Source organism: Rattus norvegicus, chromosome 9, assembly GCF_036323735.1.
Source record: "Rattus norvegicus strain BN/NHsdMcwi chromosome 9, GRCr8, whole genome shotgun sequence".
NCBI lineage: Eukaryota > Metazoa > Chordata > Mammalia > Rodentia > Muridae > Rattus > Rattus norvegicus.
Window position 1 is genome coordinate 89,384,575 of NC_086027.1, and position 26,194 is coordinate 89,410,768.

At 41.6% G+C, this 26,194-nt stretch overlaps 1 protein-coding gene across 18 annotated transcripts in view; it reads right to left on the bottom strand.

The window, feature by feature from the left end:
- Positions 1–26,194, bottom strand: part of Dock10 (dedicator of cytokinesis 10) — a 257,936-nt gene that overhangs the window by 92,639 nt on the left and 139,103 nt on the right. For all 18 annotated transcript variants that reach the window (XM_039084669.2, XM_063267006.1, XM_008767315.4 and 15 more), the window contains exons 4-11: positions 19,231–19,313; positions 13,310–13,382; positions 12,915–13,037; positions 12,537–12,671; positions 6,334–6,517; positions 2,877–2,962; positions 2,488–2,571; positions 2,212–2,367 (exon numbers count right to left, since the gene is read on the bottom strand). In XM_039084669.2, the coding sequence (XP_038940597.1) occupies positions 2,212–2,367; positions 2,488–2,571; positions 2,877–2,962; positions 6,334–6,517; positions 12,537–12,671; positions 12,915–13,037; positions 13,310–13,382; positions 19,231–19,313 (924 nt within the window). The remainder of the gene's footprint in view (positions 1–2,211; positions 2,368–2,487; positions 2,572–2,876; positions 2,963–6,333; positions 6,518–12,536; positions 12,672–12,914; positions 13,038–13,309; positions 13,383–19,230; positions 19,314–26,194) is intronic.

Below are 26,194 nucleotides of genomic sequence, written 5' to 3' on the forward strand. Positions count from 1 at the left end.
ATACTTTTAGTATAGATCAATGTATGAAATGATAAAGCCCATCTATTTTTACGTAGTATGGTGACTAAGTGGCTTTACACTTTGGATCAAGTTTTCTTAAATTTTCACGAACATTTACATTCGGCATGAAAGCATGGCCAGGTTCCTCCTACTATCTTTTTCTACGTGCAAAGTTCACCTAACCACTCCCTTGCCTACTGACCGCTCTTCTCCGTGTTGCACGGCGTCAGGAATATCCCACACAGTGGGGCTTGTTCTGTCAGCTTCTCACCTCATGCTTCTCTGGTTTATCTCTCTTCCAACAGCAGCAAATCCATCTTAGTCTTTTGTGGCAGCTTCGCTAGTCACATGTAAATGTTTCACACCACTTCCCTCCTCTCTGGGTGCACACTATCTGGTGGTTCTCTCCAGGACAGTGTCTAAACTAGATCTTGAGATCTCTATTTTCATTCAGAGTCACCTCTTTGTGCTGAATGAGTGCTTCTTTGCACTGAGCATTTAAAGCGTCCTAGAACTATACATGGACTGACCCTGGACTCTGACCTCATAGGTAGCAATGAATATCCTAGTAAGAGCACCAGTGGAAGGGGAAGCCCTGGGTCCTGCTAAGACTGAACCCACAGTGAACTAGACTGGTGGGGGGAGGGCGGCAATGGGGGGAGGGTGGGGAGGGGAACACCCATAAGGAAGGGGAGGGGGAGGGGGATGTTTGCCCGGATACCGGGAAAGGGAATAACACTCGAAATGTATATAAGAAATACTAAAGTTAATAAAAAAAATAAAGCGTCCTAGAGATTACTTATCTGTTATGACCCATTGCAGTGGTCACCTCTCGTACACCTTTTACATAGGGGAGAGTGAGGTAAGACACCCAAACACGTGGTGCAATTCCTAAGTGGAAAAACAAGAGAATCCAATCCAAGTTGTCCATCTCAGTGAATTCTCATCGTCAAGTAGGATGCAAAAATATGGATCTATCCTGTTACTATAGCAGCATGTAGGATGCTTAAAGAGAACAGAGGTGCTAAGGACAAAAGATTTCACTCTCTCCAGTGACCCACTATGCCCCAACTCATCAAGTTCGTTTTATGCATGAGGGAGGCCTGGGTGGGACAGGATAGGACCAAGCAAGTGAACAATATCACTCCTGCCTTCTAAGACGAATACAGCTTGTTTATCGAGAGCATGACAATCAACTTTCTTTTCTGGGATGCAATAGAACAACTGAGACTTAATAGAAGTCACAACATGATGCACTGAAAGAGGATGAAAGAAAACACACTGAAAGATTGGCTAACATTTGTTCCAATGGTAGGGTGAGGACGAGTGACCTATTTTTTTTCTCTGCAGTTCCAACATTTAGCTTACTTTTCCACACACACATTCACAATCAGTCTAGAATTGCCCACTATTGTGTTCCTACTAGGAGGAGACTTTCCAGAGAGTTCCCTCTATAGGAGAAGAAATTCTGTGTGGGTTCTTGACTTACTGTGTATTAGGTGTTCAAAAACACAGTGAGGCACCTTTGTGATACCTGCCATTGTTCGTGACACCCATATTTTTACTTAATGCTTCTTCAAGATTTCTATACTTGCTTTATCATTTAATCATATTCTGAGCAGCAATACAATGAAATCTTAGGGTAGATTTGTTAGCTGGTTTTCCTCCAAGTAACAGCAAAACCCAAATGTCAGTTTGAAAGCCACCTTGAATGGTGCTATATACTCACCATCCCAAGCACTTGGGGAAGTAGAACGAGCAGGATCCTGGGTTCTAGGCTAGCCTGAGTGACTCAGTAATACCCATCCTCATAAAACCAAAGGCCAGAGTGCATGGGGAGAGCACTTGCATAGTACTTGTTAAGGCTCCAAGACCTAGCCTCAGCACCACAATAAATAAACAAATGCCCCCTTCACTATCAGCAGACAGACAAATCACATTGTAGGAAAATACTGTGCTGACCATGTATGAAGGACTCCAGAAGGCTGGTCCTTTGTTGTATCTTAAATGATAAGTTATAAGGAAACTTTTATATCAGTGTATAAAGGACACTTCCTTAGGACTTGTGCACCTTTGCAGTATGAGAAGTGCCGGCAAGCACTCTCTCTGCACACTAGATGCTAGGTCCTGGGGTTAGCAGGGGTAGAAAAGTTTGGGCTAGGATGGATTAGCATAAGCCTGGTTGTATGACAGAATGAGAGAGAAACTTACATTGGTTACAGGATCATTTTCGTTCTCGGTGACGCATCCCTGAAGATTTAAGTTGAGAGCTCTACAGATGATCATAATTCTTTTGGCAGCTTTCTCTTCAAAGGGTTTGATCATAAACTCGTGTTCAAAAAGGTCCCTTTTTTGAAGCTTCAGGGTCTAAAAAAACAGTTATCAAAAGTCTTTGTTAACCAACACTCATTGTGTAAAAAAGAAAATTTAAATTAGAATCCACAGTTATGTGGGTCAAGTTCATCTCTGCTCAGAATCCTGACTTACGTCTATATCCGGGTCCAGGGAGAACAGATTGAGCCTGTCCGTGTTTCGAGTTGTTTTGACAGTGTCTTCGGTTTCTGTGAGGTACTGTGAAGAAACCCATGTTAGTCCCTGGTGTCTAGACTTCCCCATGTAGCCCTACAAACACCCACAAAGGACAAGACACAGCCCTTTAGTTTTATTACTCTGAAGTCATCCATCAACATAGGGCAAATTTTACAAAAGCATGTTCTTAATTTCAAGGGTTGTGTCATGTTAAGTAAAACACTTAGATGGATGAAAAATTCAAGATTAGTTCTTAGTCTAAGTCTTAAAGGAAAGGATTGCCATCTTTTCCACGAAAGCAGGGAGTAACTCAAAAGTGTGTGCAAATACATTGTCAACTTCATTACTTTGGCGAAGTCAGGATGTAGGCTGTTCTCTGAAGAATCTGTTTCCTCCAGGGTACATTCACAAGCCACAGAATTATCCAGTGGATCTTGAAAAGACAGACCAACACAGGTTATTTAATAATATGAGTCATAGATTTTCCTCAGGCATAGTACTGGATTAGATTCGTGAGATCAGAGGGACTTTGATGAGCCTAAGACTTTCTTTTGTCCTATCTACAATATACCAGCCTGCTAAAGCAGTCAGGGGTTGAAAATGAAACTTCCTGACATCATTTTAGGATTCTTACCATGCTAACATTGCATATCACAAAGCTCTTTGGATCCTAAAGATGCTAACTTACATAGCTTGTCTTGGCTTCTTTCAACAATGCTTGATAACATTTCCTCAATTATGTAAACATTTTCTAACTTTCACCTTCAGGGGGATTTATTTAGAGCCTATCTTTTAGCTGGAGCTAATTAAACTCCGTAGAACACTTCAAACATGAATACTCCATTTGACAATTAGTGCGTAATAAATTCATGTAAACACTGGCTACGGCCTATGGCAGTTGTGGGAAAACCAGTGATGATAGCTTTCTTCCTCATTATTGGGGGCGACTTCTTCCCTTTAGGAGGCAGGCAAGTGGAGCTCAGTAATGACTTTACTGCGCTTTCTAATTCACAGTTGTCTTGAAATAACTTGAAATGTCTTTCTTTGGGGAACACTGACTGAGTCTGTGGAAGAGACGCTCCCATCTGCATAACTAAGGCTTGACAGCTACATTTTCACCTTTTTCAATTTTCTTTTCCCTTCTCCTTGACTACAATGGGTAGAATCTTATGAGGGAACTAGGCTGGAAAAACATATTGTGAGTGTGTATGTATGTACATGTTCATGTGTGTCTGTACATGTGTATATGTGTGCGTAGGAGATTAGTCTGGTGCTACCTGTATTCAAGTGCTAAATTCTGTACCCCAAGGTTTGGTTGTTCTAAGACAAGTGGATCCTCATGTACACCAGTTTTTGTTGTATAAATTCTGCCTTACCTCCCCCCCACCCCCCCCAAGTTATCCCTGATTGGACTCCTATAGCCTGTGGCTGGGCCAAAGAGATGAAGGTGGTTCTTTGGGTCTCAGGCAGGGATCAGCAGGAGAGGGAGGAAGGAAAAGAGAAGAAAGAGGTCTCTATCGTGTAGATGGATCATGAAGTTGGCCTTGAGGTTTGGCTTTTCAGAGTAGGAACAGCACAGGGAGAACATGGCAAATGTCTCGCAGGGTTATTGACAGGGAAGTAGACAAAACAGCATAAAGGGTTGATATCTGCCCAGCTCTAGTGCTTTTAAGCTTATTACAAATATAAAAGGTTTTGTGTCTTTTTATTTATGTAAGAAGTATAGGGCCTAAGTGGGGCAATCCCTGCCCAATGATACTTACAACATGTGTAGGCCAGAGGACAATGTCCATTGTCGTCCTCAGTTGCTCCCATCTTATATTTTTATAGATCAATTTTTTAATTGGCCAATTTCAGATATGTATGTAATATGTTCTGATTATCCTTGCCTACTCTCTCTCATCCTGTCCAGCTGCTACCATACCACCATTCTCAGTCCCTTTCTCTGATTCATGAAGTTTGTCTTGTCCTCCACTTAGCTTAAACAGTTAAAGATCTGTATGACCATTAAACCTCAAGTATCCGTTAGTGACTTCCCACCTTAGGTCATGCGATAGGTTCTCTCACTGAACCCTGAGCTCACTGAGAAGGACAGACTAGAGAAGCCCCAGGGATGGTCCTGTCTTGGCCTCCTAGCACCAGGGTTTGTAAGTGTACACTGTTGAGCCCTTATTTTCACATGGGTACTGAGATCTGAACTCAGATCCTCATGCTTGTATGCCAAGTACTTTAGTGACTGAACCAATCTTCCAGGTTTATTTTCTTTTTTTTTTTTTTGGTTCTTTTTTTCGGAGCTGGGGACCGAACCCAGGGCCTTGCGCTTCCTAGGCAAGCGCTCTACCACTGAGCTAAATCCCCAACCCCAGGTTTATTTTCTTTTTTTTTTTTTTTTTTTTAATTTTTTAATCTTTATTAACTTGAGTATTTCTTATTTACATTTAAATTGTAATTCCCCTTCCTGGTTTCTGGGCCAACATCCCCCTAACCCCTTCCCCTCCCCTTCTACATGGGCTTCCCCTCCCCATCCTCCCCCCATTAACGCCCTCCCCCCAACAATCCCGTTCACTGGGGGTTCAGTCTTGGCAGAACCCAGGGCTTCCCCTTCCACTGGTGCTCTTACTAGGCTATTCATTGCTACCTATGCAGTTGGAGCCCAGGGTCAGTCCATGTATAGTCTTTAGGTAGTGGCTTAGTCCCTGGAAGCTCTGATTGGTTGACATTGTTGTTCATATGGGGTCTCGAGCCCCTTCAAGCTCTTCCAGTCCTTTTTCTGATTCCTTCAATGGGGTTCCCATTCTCAGTTCAGTGGTTTGCTGTTGGCATTCGCCTATGTATTTGCTGTATTCTGGGTGTGTCTCTCAGGAGAGATCTACATCCGGTTCCTGTCGGCCTGCACTTCTTTGCTTCATCCATCTTGTCTAATTGGATGGCTGTATATGTATGGGACTCATGTGGGGCAGGCTCTGAATGGGTGTTCCTTCTGCCTCTGTTCTAAACTTTGCCTCCCTATTCCCTGCCAAGGGTATTCTTGTTCCCCTTTTAAAGAAGGAGTGAAGCATTCCCATTTTGGTCATCCTTCTTGAGTTTCATGTGTTTTGTGCATCTAGGGTAATTCAAGCATTTGGGCTAATAGCCACTTATCAGTGAGTGCATACCATGTGTGTTTTTCTGTGATTGGGTTACCTCACTCAGGATGATATTTCCCAGTTTCATCCATTTGCCTATGAATTTCATAAAGTCATTGTTTTTGATAGCTGAGTAATATTCCATTGTGTAGATGTACCACATTTTCTGTATCCATTCCTCTGTTGAAGGGCATCTGGGTTCTTTCCAGGTTTATTTTCTTATGCAAACATTATGACATGTGATATTGGAACTTTCACATATCAGCTGACCTCAAGACTATCAAAACTACATGAATAAAAGATGCCTTGTAGCTAAGAGGAAGTGACTCATGTTTGTTCTTACAGATAATATGTTTCATTTATGAAATGTAACATAAGGCCCAAATTCAAATGTACCTTCTATAAGATATTCCCATCAGAAATGTGTATAATTTTTGAGTTATTGGAATATGAGATCCAACTTCGTTGGGTGATGGCCTCTAGTCCCTTCCAGTCAATTCAAAACTGTACCATTGTATAGCAATTGTGATGATCCAGTGAAAGTAAAGATCTGGGGCCAATTTCTTAGAGCAGGTAGCTCAAGAATGTCTGAGTCCAGCTTGACCCGTCCCATAGCTACCAACTGTCCAGGTGAAATAACCATTAGCCAAAGAAGGGAGAGGATGGCCTAAGGTCCTACCTAGCCCCAGCTCGGCAAGCTCTGCACTCTTCCTTCCCTGGAGTGGGCCCTCAGGACTGATCTGCAGGATGCGGTTAAGGGTGTGGATCCACTCGTCCATGTCTGACTCTGTTTCAGCTGCCAGCACGAAATAGGTCAGGTCGTTCATTTTCAATTCAAAAGCATATTTCCTCAGCCTGTTATTCTGTGGCACAAAGAGAAAGAACTTTATAGTAAGCCATGAGACAGAGAGACACTAATGTGGTCTTGGGATTCCAGAGTTTCCATCTAGGCAGGCGGTGAAAACAAAAACCTTACAGAACACAGCAGAACTTTAGAGGAGTTCAATCATTTGGATTATCATTTTACTTTTAAAGAACTTTTTTATACTGAAAATAGTTTATGTCCGTTTTTGTTGATTGGATGACATTTTGACTCAAACCTTTTCTTCTTAGGCCCAAGAGTGAGTATCCTGGAGCCTTCTTCAGATAACTCCTTTGAGATGCCACTTTCATTTTGTCTCCTAAATTCTTTCTGCTACTCATACTAGTACGTCTTCTGACCCCCATTACGCTCTGGAGACAGCAAATGCCACACTGCTAACAACAAGCTACACCATGTCTTGGGACCCTAGGGACATTTCTTACTTTGCACCTTACTCTATCTTTTAGCATTCTTGGCATGTCAGTCATTACTACATTAAAATAGATAAAATAAATTAGTAAAATAGATACATTAAAGTAGAATACCCCTGATTCCCTGGACCCTCGCTATACCTGACTTTCTTTCCATCTGCCAGTCTCCGCCTATTTCCATACTCCGATGGCTCGTCCCTCTTGCCATTTCTCCAAATAAAACTGGCTTTGCTTAAAATTCTTTTCTCTCATTTAGTCTAAAGGCTCCGAAGATCATCCATACACAACAATGCCAAGCCAAGCTGCTCACTCTTTTTAATTGGACATCTCTACATTGTATTTGTTGACCAACCAAGGAGGCCTTGCTGTGGTTCCCTGAGTTGCTCATGTAATATCACGCTGGTTGAAATGAACCCCCTCCCAAGAGTATTCTCCAAACACAATGAGCAGGCATTTACTCCTCATGTGCTGTCGTGACTAATATCCTCCTTTTGAATCTTCATTGAAAACATTATTCAGTTTCCACTCTTAGAATATGGAATTAACCATTTTCGATCTCTGGAGTATGTAAAATGAAGTACAGACCTCATTCTTTTTAAAAATCTTCCTTGACCAACATACATATCCTTAAAATATACTTTTGTGAGGGTTTGCGTAGTTTAGCTGGATACTGGTTCTTGTAACAGTTCATACAGGGATCAAAACAGATATAGCTTACAAAGGAAGTGAAGTAAATTAACTTTTAAAACTGATTTTACTGGGAAAATTGTGAAGGTATATGTGATTGAAGGAATGGCCAAATAAATGGCGGAAAAATGGAATATTTTGTTGTGAATAAAGTTAAGATTTATAAAAGGAAGGACATGGAGAAAGAAAGCACACACAGGAAGAGGTGTGAGTTTTATGTATTTTAACCACAGATGAGAAATGTAAATTCAAAATGGAATCAGTCCTGAGTAATGGCATAGGATTCTAATGACAGTGAAAAGCCATAGAGAAAAGGGTCCTGTTTCACTTCTGTATCTGGGATCCTACTGTCACCTGTTCAGCTGAGCTGGGTGACCTCTGTCACTGTCACACACTTCAGAGGTTTTCATGATACAGAGAGTCACAGCTTTTCTATGTATGAGAGAACATACAGTGAGGTAACACATGAGCCTTGAGACAATGTAAACTCCAGAAGTGAAGACAGAAGAGCTGGCAATAAAACAGATGAAAGGTAAGACTGCTTCCTAACGTGAGCCTATGCTATTTTGTTGTGTCTTCCCAGGAGCTCATTGCTTCTCTGTGTCACTGTCAAGGGCTATGCTTGCTTCAAAATGACTGACTCACTCACACGCCCGACTCTCTAACAGTTCACAAGTCCCGAGTGCAGAAACTAACTTTTTACCTTTGGCATTCGGAGCGCTGATTGACGGTATACTGCCACAGAAGAGGGGTTCGCTATGTTGGTGCTCTATACCGGGCAAAGCTACGCTTGGTCTCTGCACTTGCAGAATGGGGGAGATAAATGTTAATCAGCTAGCCCTGGACATATAAAATTGGAAGATCAACATACTTAAAGTTTGTATGAACATTTTGAAAAAGAGATACTAAATTCTTTAAGGGCACAGAATAGAAAGTGAGCAGCAGCAAACTTAGTATAGAAATTTAGTATCCAGGGAGTTTAGGAATGCCAATGCTCTAGATTCCCTACTTGGGATGGATGGCAGACTCTCTCCATCCAATCTGACACACCCTTCTGGTAAATTGTGGTGCGGGACGGTCTCTAGGACTGCCTGAGACTGATGGAACAGGACTCTGTAGGCAAAGACAATGGGGCTGAAAGTGGGTTTCCTATTGCTCCACATGTCAAGAGGAATAGAACTGGACACTCAGGAAAGAAGTAGGGGTATCCAGAGTGGGGGCCATAACTTCTGCTTGGATCCTGTCTCCATCAAAGTATAGCACAATGCACACAGATCCTCACGTTATTTGGAAATTCGATACTGAGGAATCTGCTGTCCCTCACCCGAGGCTGGAAATAGCATGGGCTACCTGTGAAACTACCTCAGCTCTTCCTCTGGGTCTGAATTAAAAGTGGATCCACCTGCCATGGGCTTTGAAATCCAGTTTTAGAAGTAAGACTTGACTTCCTAAATTGCATTTGTACTTCAGATGAATTGACTATGGTTGCCAAAGTTTTAATAATTCAAAAGCATCATTAAAATACATATCTTTAAAAAATTCAGCAAAGCACAATAAGCTCTTGCTTCTCAAATGGGATATGGATACACGAAATGGGCATTGGGCTTGCGATTCTGAGGGAGACAGAGCTGCTTACAGTGGACATCAGTTTATGGCAGAGTTGGTGGTGATGCTGGGGGCATTTCTAGGGGCGATGCTGGGGCTTTCAGCCACTAGCACTGTTGAGATGGAACCTCAGACTTATGGGATCCCTGAACCATTTTCTTTCATGTTGGCTAGACCTGAAATGTGGAGGTGAATGGATGGCTATGCGGATAAGCAAGTAAGTGAATGACTGAAGGACCAAGATTGGGTAATCCCAACATAAGTATTCCTTAGTCCCAGGATAAAAGTGAGCCAGCAATCTGTTTTAGATTGGCCAATAATGAAGACATAATACTGTTTATTGATAGTCTAAAAAGAAAAAGCATGGTGAGGATTTTGTTTGTTTGCTAGCATGACTCAAAAACCTGAAAATCACAAACATCATTTACTATTTCTGAGGAAGAATTGACATTTTCCTCTCCTTGGAGTCACCCTTGTAATGTATGTTTTATAATTCCAATAATTTTTCATGGGAAAAATAATGGTATAGATTGAGTACAAATGAGGTGAGCTAAAATGCTATATTCACTAAAGGGTTTATAAACTTGAACTCCCAAAAGATCTTAGAAGTCAGGTAGCACTTACCGAGGCAAAGACTTTGTCTTATTTTTTTAAAATTTCTTTTTATTCAAGAGAAACTGGCAAAGATCCCTGACAAAACAGATCTGACTCATCCTAGTTATTCATTTGCTTTTGTGTACGTGTGATTCATCCTCAGGCACAAAATGTGCCCAAGAGCTTACTAGAGTGTTGGTTAAAATTTGCATGATCTCTTCTGAAATTTCCTTCCTAGGTGTAAAAAGGTGTAACTCAGGGAGAGCTGTGATATAAGAACTGGGGCTACCCCAAGGTGACAATGTCCCTGATCTGTATGTCCCCTCAAAGAGATTGACCTCAAAGAACTGGAGACCCATCCTTTCGTAAAGGGAAATGATAGTGTGAAAAGTCTTGATTTTTCAGTTCAGGGACCTATTGATGGACTCTTTAAAGGACACCCGTGTAAAATCCATCTTGCAGAATCCTAAAGACCTGGGTACTTTGTAGATTCTTCTATGCTGTGACTCCAGAAGAAGATCTCAGAAAGGTGACGTGTGTGAAGATTAGCTTTGAGAAGTTCTATGTAAGAGTTATCATTCTTCTGCATGTCTAGAACCTGCCAGAAGCTGTCATTCATATCGCCATTGGTCCTCTAGGGATGCTGAATGACAGCAGCCACATCGCGCTGACGGAAGCAATCCTGTTACTCTTAGCTCTGTCTCTGACTTTGACCTTCAGCAGGGAAATGTTTCCCATGCTTCAACACTGTCCTAAGCATAATACAGTCACTAAAGTACTGAAAAAAAAATGAATGAATTAGGGACTAAAGATATGGATTAATTTACATAATTAGGGATCAGTTTGAGGAATGCAAGTCACGTTTTACTAGGAGACTTTTCTACAGTAAGGTGCCTTTCTTCTAAAGGTGTGAACTGTAAGCGGGGCAATCAGTGAAGTGGGGTGAGGACACACAGTCATGTAGATCTTTCTGAAGTCTTCACACATTTACTTCAGTTTAATGTATGGGAATCCCGAGCTTAGAGGCCGAGTGAGCATCTCAGGGCTCAGGATGTCCTCAGCAAAGTAGGATCGGACGGCTGACCAGAACGGACCCTAAGCTTCCGCTTGCTCTTTCAGGCTCTTCCTAAGACAATGCTTTAAAAGGGGATGAAACCAAACCTAAGTTCGAGGTGCTAAAAACCAGGCACTTAGGACAGACAGATCAGAACATACAGTAGCGGAGTGTGGAAATGGCATTCAATATAAACTGCCCCCCTGCGAGCTTAATATATAAAGAAAGACTACGACAGAACTTTTTAGAAATAATGATGCACTTACAGAGAAAACAAAGGGAAAACATTACAATTCAGCTCAGCACAATTATAAAATGTAATCAACGATCTCTGAAGTATTGTTAAAAGATTAGCTACAGATTTCAAGGCCAAAGAGCCTCCTTTGAGCGGCCAACAATAGACAGCCATAGCCTCTCCCCATTAGGATCCTCATAGCCCTTTCGATGTGGAAAGTTGGCTTCTGTCTAAAATGCAGTGAGCTTTCCCTTCTAGCAGGGCTCTGAGCAACACCTAATTAATTCTTAAAGTTCAGCCTTATTACTTCCTGGAGGAGTTCCAGACTTTAACTGATGAAGCGTCCCGAAATAGTGTCAGCCTGAGAGGCTGCAGACAACACTATTGTGTAGCTACGGATCTTAGTACCTTCTGTAGTTCAGGATGGAAACTCAGCTATGACAATATAGGCTGTGTGAGCGTCTGGAGTGCGCTTAATACAAAAATATCTCGATGGTCCAGAGTCTTACTTGTAAAATTTGAGGACTGATTGCTACAATACTTAATTGCTTCAACTTTTAAGTTAGAAAAAAACCTCAGATTTTTATGAGTTCTTTTAAAAAAAAGAAAGGGCATCCAATGTCCATACACTGGGAGACAACTACAGAATTACTCTCCTCTACTTGCCACATGCAATACTAAGGACAATAATTTGAAGATCGAGAGCTTCCAGAACATGTCTCATCTGTAAACTCTTGTCAACCAAATCTGTGACCTTGAAGAAAATCTCTACTTCAAAGACAGATGATGCGTGTGCACGGGGAATTTATTACCTGGTAATAAGGGGAGATGGTTTATAAAACATATATGTCAAGCTATGTGAATGACATGGCTTCCTCATGGATTTTATTAGCTCAGTGGCTTTCTAGGCTGAAGACTGACTAAGGGTCATTTTATTCTCGTGTTTGAAGAGATAGCCTGGTCTTGCTTTTACCTCAGGATTCAATGCTTACCACCCCACACATCCTTTATTACATAGTCTCTTTTTGTTTTAATTATTTTCGTATCCCTTCAAAGAATGCCTCTTTTCAAATATCAATATTCCTTTTCAGTATCATAATATACATTTTGTCTGTCCTTCTACTTACCTCTTTTTGTTGTTTTTCAGGGAAAAATACCAATAATAGTAACATTAGCGTCATCATTATCAACAACACTAAAACCCAATCGATTCCACTGTTCCTTTGTTTCTTTGCTTATTTCTTTATTTTTTCTCTATGAAAAGTAAGTTTAGAGGAAGTATGGATCTAGACTGTGTGACTTTTGAGCAAGTCCCAGAGTCTAGAATAGCTCTTGACTTATACGGACATATTCTAAGTGTTCGCTATATGATAACAAAAATAAAACCGCCGGGGGGGGGGTGATTTTCACTCACCTGCACCACGCCTGTGCAGGAATCCAAAAAGATGCAGCCCTTGGGCTCTTTGGATATCTTCTCGTCTTTGTAAAAGTTCATGATGTAGGAGTTGTCAGGCAACTGGGTCAGCTGGAAGTAGCGCTTTTTGAATGACTAAAGAGAAGACAGAAGGAGCGAGTTTGAATTCCATTTCACTGCTACTCAAGGAAATGACAAGGCTTCAAATTAATTTCATCAGCAGGGCATTGCACTTAGAGCAGAGGCGCTCTGACTTCTGCATAAATAAAATGTTATGGAAAACATAAACGTCACGTAATGGCTCCTCTCCAGGCTGTGCCTTGAGAAGGAGTGTGCAGAAAGGTGACAGATCCGGGATTAGTTTTGAGGTGTCCTTACCCGGACAGTGACGGTATTGTTCACAGTGCTGTTAAAATTCCCCTTGTAGAGCCAGCCAGACTTGAACACACCAGTTCCTCCAGCGCCCCCTCCGCCCTTGGATGATGAGTGGGATGTGGTGTCCTGAAACAAAAGCCGTCATTAGCATGGCAGCCAAGCCTTGTGGAGCCCGGATCTTAGACACTGCACTTAAGAAAAAAAACGAGACTTCTCTTCCTCTTTGACTCATCCATAATAATCATGTTCTGTGTCAAAACAAACATGATTCATTTTGCCTAAAAGCCCCAACACAACCGGCTCCTGCAGCTCACCAGAAAAAGACTGCAAAGAAGCCAGTGCTGACAGGAACTAATTGCCCTCATGTTTAAAACCTGTTCCTTGCGACAATCACTTACTTCATCCTTATCAGCGTCTTCATGGTCAACCTCAAAGGAATGTGAAGGAAGTTTCTCTGGCTTGTGTTCTGCTCTGATATTTGAAAAAGAAGAGAGAGAGGGGTTAAAAAAGTCTGGTTTGTCATTTGACATCTTGCTTTTGTTTTCTGCTGTTCCTGAGATCACAATGACTCTATTAACATTGTTTCGGTTTTTGTAGGCTTTGCAACCTTAAAATCTGGGGGTTCTTTTTCTCTGGGAAGTGTTAACATTCCCTTTAAGACACTGTATCTTATCTCTACTAAGTGCATATTTCAAATCCAGGAGTTAAAAACTGATGAAGATTTGCACATATCTTTTTGTATTGAATGAGATCAAAGAGGGTGGATGTAAATCTTAAGTGTTTTGTCCCCTCGTCTCCGTTCTGAAGCAGGATAGTAAGCGATGTCACTTTTATGAGCCTTTCTGGGTCACCTGTATGTAATACAGCCACTGTCACCTTATGGTTGAACAAGCAGCCTCAGACATGAAAGGACTTGATTGCCCAGAGGCAACCTATGTTTTGGCTTTCAGGTCATGTCATGCAGTAGCCACTCAGAAGCCCATTTGAACGGAGTAATGGCGGCTGCACATGCTGTGTGCACCCTTTGGCATCATGGACATTTTAGATTCGGCTGTGGCATGATCGGACATTCCAGAGGAGCAGGCAGGCACACATGGATTTGTATGTGCAGAATAAAGTAAGTCTGAAGTAAGTTTTCCTTGGCTCAAGTCTGTCTCATAATGAATGGCTGGAAGAACCCAGACTCTCCACTCAAAGTTTTAAGTTTTTGATTGCCAGCCCTTTGCCACCTTTTAAGGCATAAAAATCTCACATGCAGAGATCCCATTTTATATTTTCAGATGACATATCATGTAGAATTTGAATCATACTATGAAAAAAAACCAGAGGTGAATATGTTAATCCCATCACAGATCCCTTCCTGAGTTAACAATGTTCTGAAAATAAAGGGAGAGGGCTAAAGGCTCCCACACTTAAGTTCCTCCTGTGCATCCACAGGACATTACCTAATGGATGTAAAGTGCTCTTTTATTCTCCCTCTGAAGACAACACAGGGCCTTCTTCCCAGTGCACTACCGGAAGTTGTAGCACAGAAGACAATCCCATTCATTGTTAAGCACTGACCATGTCTTAATAGATTCTCAAAACTTAGAAGACATTTACGTCCATCACTATTACCCACACCCCCACCATTTCCATTACCCGGTCCTGAAAGTTGCTGTGGTAAACACAGGACATGAGGCTGAGGGCTACAGATGAAGTGTACTGATTTCCTTCTCTACTGCTTTGTCTGTGGTCTTCATAAAATCTCAAGACCTGCTGCTCAGTACTTGGATACGGTGAGAGTCTTTCTCAGCAGTAGAAGCGGGGAAGAAGAGCTGTATGTAGTAAGCATTATTAGGAGATTCCCCACTGGACCATATCCTGGCCCAAGGGGATAAAGTGCTTGTTGTGCAAGTGTGAGGATCTGAATTCCAAACCCCTGCACCCATGTAAAAGTCAGCTGTGCTTGTGTATGACTGTTACCTCAGTACCGGTAGAGGTGGGTGAGAGATAGGAAGTTCTTAGGTGCTACTGCCGGTGACTATAGATAAAATGTGAGCCCCAGGTTCAATGATCAAGCCTGTCTCAGAAAATAGGGCTGAAATGGCAGAATAATACACCTGATGTTGACACTGTGGAGACTCCATTGCTTAGAAAAGAATGCCCCTGCTGCCCTTCCCCATGGAGATTACCTCCTTTTGAAGTCTGGTATTTAAAACACATCTGTTAATACATATAACATTTATTTAAAAACCCAAATTAATTCATATAAAACCCCAATAACATATAATAGGCCATTCTTTACCCACAGTTTATTGATTGACAATTGGAAGATACTTAAAAATATAGACAGAAGTTTAGTATTTAAACTTAAAGTCTCATAGATTATTGCTCTTTGCCTAACAACAGATGTGTGGGGCTTCAGTCTAGTCTAATTTTGATATTTCACAGAGAAAAATGAAGAGCCCAAGGGCTACTTATATAAGCATACCAAAGAGATAGGACTGGAGGATGTCTCTGAAATGACTTTATCAGGAAAGATGACTTCAAACCACCACTGAAAACACTAAGAGTATAGAATCTTTCTCTTTCTTCTTTATAGAGCTTCAGATACATTCCAACTCATCTGTGCAAATTGTCACAATGACGTTAACTTGCTCTAACCCTTTTGGTCACGGTCACCTTCCTGGGAAGTCATAGTAAGCAGTCTTCACCAGCATTACCTTCAGACCACTGGGAAGTACTTCCTACCACACTCCATTTTTCTGTATTAGCATATTATACCCCTTGAAAAAAGGAATCGGTCCTTTCACAGTTTTATTTGATTGACAAGATAAGGTCTTTGAATATACTACTTTTCTCTCTCCCTTCGATGAGAGAGGACATGTCATCTGGGTTTTAGGGACAAGTTTAAATGGCAAGTTGCTGAGCAATTGCTTAGAATGCTTTATCTGAAACATGTGCATTATGGGATTTTTTTAATTGATTAGGTATGGCAGTAAAGAGAGAGTGGAGGAAATTTCCATGTCAAGTCACCACACATGTATTTTTGTAAACTGTAGAGGGAGTGATCTTAAGAGCTATCACCACAAAAATGACGACGTGAAGTGATTCATTTCCTAGTCTGCTCCATTTTTGAATGCATACTTGAAAAGATGCAGGGTTCTTAAGGGTTAAAATTAGCTACACGTGCTTGTAAATTCAAATAGTATGTTTCACCATTTTTTGCTTTTCCATAATTTCATCTCTTAAAATTTTATTTTTGTATCTTAGCAACTTGGAAAAAGAAGTGATCAGTTTAAATTGGTCGCAGACATAGGAGAGTTCTTCTAATCCAGGAGGCATTGAATGTGATTTACTTTTAACAGCCTCATAAGGTCTAAATAAATTAATCTGGTTCCACTACTGACCTAAATATGGATAATCTTTAGGGGGCAGGTCTTGGCTTTGTATAAAATCATTAAAAAATAATTCTACTATGCAATGTTGAAGTGTTCATTATTCTGGGGCATATACTAGGGAATTCTACTCTTTAAGTGATAGAATGTGTTTTATGTGATATAAGAAAAAATAAGATGAAACTTCTGCCTTTGTGGTGAACTTTCCCCTTTTTACTGTTCACTTTCATTTCCTTTAGATAATATCAATGAAATTCTCAACGATATTTCAGTCACTCTCTATTACCATGTGGGAGATACGTCCACTCATGATATGGAAAAGTTAACTTGGCAATCATGCCCAGAATCTCTCCTTAGTGGACATGCTTTCTGCATCTTTTGAATGGAGGGAAAACTCTGTGATCATGGAATATTGTGTTTTCTTCTTTCATGGCATCGTGACTATAATAAGTTAGTATTTGGTAGTGAAAGTGCACCATGTATGTAAGAGAGAGGAAAGAATTTTACTCAAAAGCGGGGGCCAGGCAAGATATTTCATTAGGCAAAACATTTGCTGCTACAGAAGCACAAGGATTGAGGTTTCAATCCCCAGGCCCCTTGTAAATGTTGACAGACATGGTACCCCCCTGCCCTGCAGTCAGAGTTATAGACACGGACAGTGGGTAGATTCTTAGAGCAAGATGGGCAGCAAGAATAGCCACACTGGCAAGCTCTAGATCAACACAGAGACCTTACTGCTATGAGTATAGCAGAAAATAGACAAGGATGACTCCCAACATAAATTTTAGGTCCCTGTGTACACTTAAACACACATAAACATTCATGAGCACTGCACAGACACATGCAAAAATAACAGGAGTTGAATGTAGCTGCCTAGGTCCAATCATCGAATTCATGGTCTTTCAAGCATGGATACAACGTCCAAGTTAGGACTGATTCTCAGAAAGAGAGGGAGTGCAGCTGTTAGGGAGCGATTTGATTTTCAATCTTACCCAGACAAGTGTGTGAGCACCACTCAGCCATCTTGAATGTAACCATTAGCTAAGAGGTCCCAGGCTGTGACAGGACTTTCCCCACAGAAGTTACAAATGACGATCATTAAAGAGTAGTGAGTTTTACAAAATGTTTAGAAATCTGTGGGAGTTAAGGCACAGAGATTTCTTTGAAAAAAAAAAAAGGACTTCCTGTTTTGGCTTGTTCTTCACAGTGAGACAACTTCTGAAGTATTGCTTCTTCTCCTTTCACTTCCATGTCACTTCCCCAAATGAAAGATTTTTTTTTCTTTTTAAAGTGATTTTTAAGATGTTATACCCTGGGGGACATTGCTAAAGACGTCTATCACAGTGAGAATAAAATCTAAGCTCTCCTCCAGGGTTCATAAGGTCCTTCGATCTTGCTCTCCTCCCCTCCAGGCCTCACCCCTCAGCCTCCCAGCCTCTCAGCCTGCTCAAGTGATCATACCAACTTCTGCCTCAGGACCTGTGGGAAGCCTTTTTCCTGAGATTCCAGTACTGGTAGCTACTGTCCCTTGAGATATGGTTCAAATGTCACCTTCTGAGAGCCATTCAAAAATTCCCCTTTTCAGAGTGTGCCTTCAGGAAGGGAGATAGCACTGACAAGTATCCTAGCTTGGAAAGATTTTTCTGGGGACAGAAAATATTGCAAAGTAGAGCTAAATTTTGTACCATGGACTACAAACAAACAAACAAACAAACAAACAAACAAACAAACTTGACCCAGTGTGCATCACTTGAGGAGAGTGTAAGTAGACATTGAACTTCTGGTTATTGTTTTGTTTTTCTGAAGTATTTGTATCAAGTTTGTTTAATGAACCAACAGGATGGGAGGTGAAGTGGGTTTGGCCTAATGTTGTTTGTATTATAATGTTAATTTTGATCCTGGAAAACTGCTTACACAAGTGTCTGCAGTGGCCTTAGTGGCCTCTTCTCCGATTAGGTCTGGGGTAGCAGAGATGAGATAGATTTTAAATATGTTAACTGTGGAATGCCAGAGGGGAGTGTTTGCTAGCTGCGGGAAGGATTAGAAGTGCCCAACCGTGGAGCTAGACAAAGCATATCAAAATTAACTAGTGTGTGTGTGTGTGTGTGTGTGTGTGTGTGTGTGTGTGTGTGTGTTTGTGTGTTGCTGCTATTGCTAAATTTTAAGCAACTCATCACCATTTGGGAATGTTGTGCATTAAAATAAATAACTCCATAGTATTATGTGCCAGGAATTCAGGATTCAGCAGGGAAATTTCCCACCCTTTGATGGCTTTTATTTTAGTAGGGGAACCAGCTAGTAGATACTTACTGTAGTTCAGGTCATCCTGTGGCTCTGTGTGGAGTGACTCTTGAGGAGAAGCAGAACAAAGTGACCTTCCTAGAGGCTTTATGGTCCCAAGAGTCATGTGGGAAGTTAGGCATTGGGTTTCTGTCTTGTTCTTTTTAGATATATGCCCTTGTGTGAAATTTCTGTGCATGCCTTTGACATCCCACAGTGTAAGTACATAGAGCAATCTAAAGCAGATATAAATACTGTATGGGACTTGGTCAGAAATTCTATGAACCATGTTGGTCTTTCCCAGTGCCACCATCGAAAGGACAGCTCATTAAAGGATGATGCAACAATGGACAAATGCTTACTCTGCAGCGACAAATCAAAATAGAGAAGAGCAGGTCTCATTGCGAACTCAGACTATAAATACATAAGTCTATGATGCTGATTGCAGTGTTCTCCATCTTGACTTACAGAATTTGCAAAGTGGAGCTTGACACAAAATAAACACACTCGTTCCTAAACCATGTTAGAGCACATCACAAAGAGGTGATTTTTACATATGCATGTAAAAGCATATGCAGTCTTTATAATAAACAGATGGTGTGTGTGTGTGTGTGTGTGTGTGTGTGTGTGTGTGTGTGTGTGTGTGTGTGTATTCTTACCTGGGTAACTGTCGAATGTCTCCAGAATATTGTTCATATTTGTAGTTTACCACATACCACTGGGAACTGTAGAATTTACAAGCCTGAAATGAACAGAAAAGACAGTTATAAACGTTGTCATTAAAAGTCGGTTGTGCTGGCAAAATGTTCTCATAATCACAGGCGGGCGTGAAGGTGACCATATTGGCCACTTCAAAGTAGATAAGAGTTCTCTATAATCCTCAGACATCCTCCAGTGTCTCGGAACTCCCTGCAGACTCCTCAAGGAGGAACCATTCAACTCAGTTATTCTGTTTCCCTCCATCGTCAGGAAACGCGACACAGTCATCATTGAGTCAGAGCAGAATGCGGCTCTCAACAAGGAGCAAGTGTAACTTGTCACCTCGCCCATGGTCCTCAGTCCCCAAGGATGTGATCATTTGATTTCAGCCTCTTTTTTTCTCACATTGCTTTAGTCACTGAACTGCTGTTTCTTCTGCTCCTTTACTATCCCACCATTGTTGGCCCAGCCTGAGCTGTTGTTGCAGCTCTCTCTCAAACCCATTCTTTCCCATTACTCTGGGTTTCACAGGATGTTAATAGAAGATCACATAGGATATGTTGAAAATGAAGCTAGTGAATTATGTGTGTTGTGTGCGTATGTCCATGTGTGTACGTGTATACGGAGGCCAGAGATGGATTAGAGTGTGGTCACTCTCTGCCTTTTCTTTTGAGCCTGGGACTCACTGATTAGGCAATCCTAGCATGGCAGTGAGTTTCAGTGGCCCTCTGGTTTCTGCCTGCTTGGCACTGTCTACAGTGTTAGGATTACAAGTGTGTGTCCCCAGGCCTAGAGTTTTATATGGGTACTGAAGACAGGAAGCTAAGTCCCTATACAGTTCTACTGACTGTATCCTCCCACTAAGCCTTGGTTTCATAATTCTTACAGACATAAAATATTTTCCAAACACCTACCTACCATGTAGCTTACTGTAATAACCATGGGTTTGTAATAGAGATTTTACTGTCTCAAACTAGATTCTAAGACCATCCCCCTTTAATTCTAAAATGACAGGATTTTGAGAATTAAGCAGCTGTGTATTAGGATGACAAGTAGATTGTATCTTTTTGCACTAGTGGAAAAAAATTGAGGCAGAAAACATTTATTGACCTATCAGGAATCATGGCCGGTGAGGTTGTCTTTGTAACTGAGGACAAAACAGATGAGATTCATAGATGCTGCAGGAAGGAAAATGAGGTCATGGCTTCTGTCCAGTTAGATGGGAAGGTGGTAAAGTCCACTGCAGACAGGGGAATAAGAAAAGTCAGGGAGCTAGGTGGAAAAGAACCTCCACCCCAGGAGTTCAGGCTCTTTGACGAGGGCTGCTGTGGTCTTTCTGCTCCTTGTCTGGATCCTTGATAACCTTGCTTTAAATGAGACTTTTCAGACAAGGACCCCGTTAAGAGGTCTGAGGTGGGGGACTTCAGCTGTATAAGATAGGTGGGTTAGAGGACCTTATCTATTCTGGATTTCTCTGGCCCTGATTTCTCACAGCCCCATAGCTTTATTTGTTCAGGGAAGTGCCCACAAATGAACTGCCCCTAGTACCAAGCAAGTTAGGCTGGGACAAGGTAGGAGTGGGAGGCTAGCAGGGTGATCACAGCCAATGGAGGCTTTAAAAACAACGCAGATCTCATAGAGGCCAAGAGAACAGGCTGGGAGGAGAGGAGAGAGAAGGGAGATCAGAGGGTTCTAAACTGTAGTTAGTCATAAGTGAAAACTTTTTACATGTCATTATATAATAGTGACCATTTATAACTATATGTAGTGTGATTTCAAAAGGGTAGAAAAAGGATTTTTAATATCACAAAAAGCAAGCAAAATGTGAGGCAACAGATATAGACTCAGATTTGAAATGATACAACATATACATAAAGCATTTCATATACATGCACATTTTGGTTGTTTAAGAAAAAGATCACTTACTGCTTGTATGTGTGTGTGCACACGCACATGTGTGTACCTCTGTGTGTGCACAGACAAGCAGGCTTGCTATAGGACACCTGTGGAGGTTAGAGGATAATTTGGGGGAGTTGGTTCTTTCCTTCTCCTTTTTGAGGCAGGGTCTCTCTTATTTCCTGGCATACTTCAGACTAACTGATCTTTGGGCTTTTGGCTGACTCACCTGTTTCTGTATCCCATCTTGCATTAGGCATGCTGGGGTTACAGATACAAATGGATAGTGCTGCATTTAGCATTTCTAACATCTATCCTTCCTTCCTCCCTCCCTCCCTCCCTCCCTCCCTCCCTCCCTTCCTTCCTTCCTCCCTCCCTCCTTCCCTCCCTTCCTTCCTCCCTCCCTCCCTCCTTCCCTTCTTCCTTCCCTCCTTCCCTCCTTCCTTCCTTCCTTCCTTCCTTCCTTCCTTCCTTCCTTCCTTCCTTCCTTCCAATGTAGGCTCTGAGGCACAGGTTGTACGGCAAATGCACCTATCTACTGGGCCAATTCTCAAGTTCTCTTTACCATTTTTTTAAGTACACAAATAAATAAAAATGTCAACCCTCAGACCTCACCAGAGGAGGCTCTTTGTGGACCTTTGGAATCTTTTGGACATCATTAACAAAGAAGCTCACAGGCAGTGAACCCGCAGAGGGTGTTTTGTGCTCAGACATACCCTCTCCATTCAAGCTCAGAGCCCACAGAGGAGAGGCAGGAAGACTCTAAGACCTAGAGGCCAAGGGAGGCTGACATAGGGTCATCTGGGCATGGCATGGTCTCCACACTCATGAACGCATTCCAGCAGCCATGGTTGGCTGAACAAGACCTGCACAAGAGGAAGCCAGTCAACATTCCAGCATGGAGCTGCATGAGCACACACATCTGACTGAGGAGTTGACAGTTAATGATTTCTGGGGGAAGAAAAGTTGGTTTTTTAAGGGTGTGGCCCCTGGTAGGTCCTCTGAACCCCAGTGGGTGGCCTCACACTCATGAGTATATGGGCAGCAAAGGTTGGACTTGGTGGGTCATGACAAAATAGATCAAAAAGGGAACAAAATGGGGAGAACGTGGCAGAGGCGGATCAGGGAGGGGTTAGGGAGATAAGTAGGGAGGAAATATGATAAAAATGAATTGGGTACATGTAAGAAAAATATATTTTAAGAAGAAAAACAATGTTCTTTTCTCCTCTCAAAGAGGACCCCCAGTAAGACAGGTGAACACAGAGAAGAAAGGGATTTAAGGAGGTCTGAAAGAGTAGGTTGAACATTCAACAGTGACTAACATTAGCTAACATTCAGCAGTGACTTGCCAATCCTAGTCAGATTTGCAAAGTGCAGACAAAGAAAACTGAGCTTTTAATAGGTCCCTTGGCTAAAAAGTCTTTCTTCATCTTAACAAAAAATGCCAAGCATTCAGACAAGGAGCCGAAAGGCCAAGAGCTGAGCCAGGCTGTCTGGACTCCCAGGGGAGTGGGCATTTCTCCTCCCTTATCGTCTCCTTGTTTCCTATCTTATGGCCATTTTCACATGGAACGAAATGTGTTTTGAGATTTTGGTTTGTTTTTCATTTATGTGCATGAGTGTTTTGCTTGGCTGAATATGTGTGCATCATGTATGTCCCTGGTGCCTTTTGAAGGCCAAAGAGGGTATCGGATTTCCTGAAACTTGAAGGACAGAGGGTTGTCATACGTCATGTGGATGCTGGGAGCCAAACTTTGGTCTTCTGTAAGAGCAGTAAGCACTCTTAATAACTGAGTCATTTTTTACAGCCCTGGAAAGGTGCTTTAAAATGGAAAATGTCCCCCACTACCTATTCTTATTCCGCTGGAACATGTTTTATTTTTTCTACTCCAGTTTTTTTCTAGTCTGCTTTTGTGTACATTTGTATAAGGATACTATTTTTATTCAGTTAACATGCTTAAGGATCCCCGTATTTGATTTCTATTTTGTTTTCATTCTTTTTTCCCCCTTTATTGTTTTAATTTTGGTGGCAAGAGGGATTGAACCCAGGGCTCTGAAATGTTAGGCAACCATGATACCACACATCTGCATCTGTAGTCCCTGTACCAGGGCCCCAGATCTTAGTAGTATGTTTGCCCTGAGACTTTAGTACAGCCGGCTCCATGATGAAAGTGCCATTCAGGCTGTGACACTCAGCACATAGACAGCACCACCTACCTGAACTAAAGCAAAGACTTAACCCATCAAATCCAGAGGGAAAGACTACAACTTTTTAGCTTCTGTGGTTCTGCTTCTGACTAACTGCTCTTGTTAGCTGGAGTATGTCAGCCCAGAACATAGTTTTTGTGCTTAAAGGCTCATTCTGAGAAAGGTTCCAGTGTTACACTATGTTCCTGAACACCCAGTATAGATGCTGGCTGACACATAAAGACTGTCTCTTGGCTTCAGCCCATGTCTGAATAGTCTTCTCCGGTGGATATGCCCCAATAGTCCTATTTAGATTTGTTTTCTAAATTTTCCTTTTAGGTGGAATAAGATCTCATGCTATAATAATTCACTAACCCAATTCTCCTAAATCTGAAGATTACCCATTCAGTAATTCATTTAACAAACACTCTTCAGCAATGATATGACCTGGAAGTGGTTCCAGGTTGTGAGAGGTCCTCAGTGAACAACCGACAGAAATCCACCTTTTCTTTATGTTACTGTGAAGGGCCGGTGAGTAAATGCAAAAATCACAGATTACGCCTTGTGTCAGAGAATGACAATGTTGTGAGAAAGATCTCGGAAGGGAAAGGAGATGGGAGATGTGATTTAAATAGGGTGGGTCTTACAGAAAGAGTTATGGGAGTGTGGACTTACAGGAGGGAAGCAAGTAACTTGTTTTTATGATCACTTCAAATCTGCTGCCATTAAGGAAGGAACCTACATCTTCCTGCTTATGGCCTCCTAACCCTCCTCTAAGCAGTACCCTCTTTGGATGCTATCTTTATGGTAGAATTTTCAAAGTAGTTTAAATATTTTCTCATTTTTAAAAATATTGACTAATGATTGCGGTTAAATATTTTTACTTATTAGGATCTGACACAGCTTTGGAGCACTCAGGGCACTGGGTTGGGTGAGCTGCTTCTGCCGTGGAACTGATCTGAAGTGTGTTAGTGGGACACAGATGCACAGATGGAGGAGTCCCTGAACTTGTCTTCACACGGGCACTGATTTCAACCATTATGATATGTATTCTTACATGCATTACAACGGCCCCATTTGGAGTTGGTTTCTAAATTTTCCGTTTAGGTGGAATAAGATCTCATACTATAATAATTCGCTAACCCAATTCTCCTAAGTTCAGGTAATTCATTTAACAAACACTCTTAAGCCTCAATATGACCTGGAAGTCATATTGTTTGCAATAGACCATACATTTCAGTGACCTCATGATTTGCTACTCATTAAATTTGTTGGCTAAAAGCAATGAGGTTCCTCTTCCTCCTCCCCCTCCTCCTTCTCCTCCCCCTCCCCCTCCCCCTCTTCCTCCTGCTCCTCCCCCTCCTCCTCTCTCTCTCCCCTTCCCTCCCTTTCACCTTTGTCTCTCTCCCATTGCCAATGTTTCTCAGATGCGTTGCTATTAGGCACCTTACATATCATCATACTAAGCAATTGATAGAATTTTTACTATTCTCACTTCGTAGATCAGAGAGACAGGAAGAAATCTGCTATTTTAGTTAGGACCCACCTGTGATAGAGAGAAAAATTCAGACAGAATTTGTCTGGCTCTAGAAGTCCACTCAGCAAATGATTGCATTGTCTGATCAATGCCTACTGCTTTCTCTAACACATCTGGTCCATTACTCTGAAAGTTCAATGGTGCTTTTGTTCTTGTCCTAGATTCTGACAGGTCTGGCTTTGAATTCTGTTGTCTAATTCATTATCCGTGGCATCTCAAATGAGTAGCTTAGTAATTCTAACTTTCTCTATCTACCTAAATGACATAGATTTTGCAAGCAGCAAATACAATAATTCCTATTCAACACTTAGCATAAAAAAGTACTCCGCCAATATTGGTCTTAAAAAAAATAATCAATTCTTCCCGCAAGTTTGATCCAGTCTGTCATCCACATTCATTTCAATTGCCAATAACGACTTGCTCTCCTGGGTTTGTGTAAGGAGAGTGTGGTGAGATGTAATAGCAGTGATTTTGAAGGATTCTGTTTTCATTGTATTTCTCCTGCAGTTACTGGCAAGGTTTCATGTTAGATGGTGGGCTGGTGAAAATTGAGGATTGGCTGGATGGCTCTTGAGACCCCCTTCTCAATTTGCAATTTCTCTGATTCTGTAGACGTCGGTGCATTTTACAGACACATCACGTTTCTCCTTCACAGCGATGGCACTTCGCTTTCAAACGCTTTGCATAGAAAATTACTTCTTATTTTTTTGCTGCAGCCCACACAGTCATTCTAAAACAATCATTAGAAACAGCTATGGTTATGGCTGCAACATCTCTTTGACCAAAAGCAAAGCTGAAATCCAGAGTCACAGGCTAGTTCTACATTTACAACAAGGCAGTGGCTTCCACTTGCCCTTACGGACTTCCTTGCCCTTGGTATCTAGCCCTGTGTCAAGACATCAGCTCCCCATCCCCTTTCATTTGGAGACTGGCACCGTGTACTTCCAAGTGGAAGATTGAGCAAGAACGAGTGGCACCGGTAATATTTCCAGAGAGGTCCTGCTGCACATTTTTCTTCATTTACCATTTTGTTTGATGTGTATCTGTTTTTCCCATCTCTGCCTGTGTGTGTTTAGATACAAAAATCCTAGCTAACCTTGACATGATCACAGGCTATAGAACAATCATGATGGTGTTTAAAAAACCAGGCCCAAGAATCCTTCCTTTGGGGGGTCTCTGAGTTCTACTTGAATGTCACAAAGTCAGAGTCTCTGTAGAGGTGTTTTAGTCAGTAATTATCTGTCTGTCTATCTATCTATCTATCTATCTATCTATCTATCTATCTATCTATCTATCTATCTATC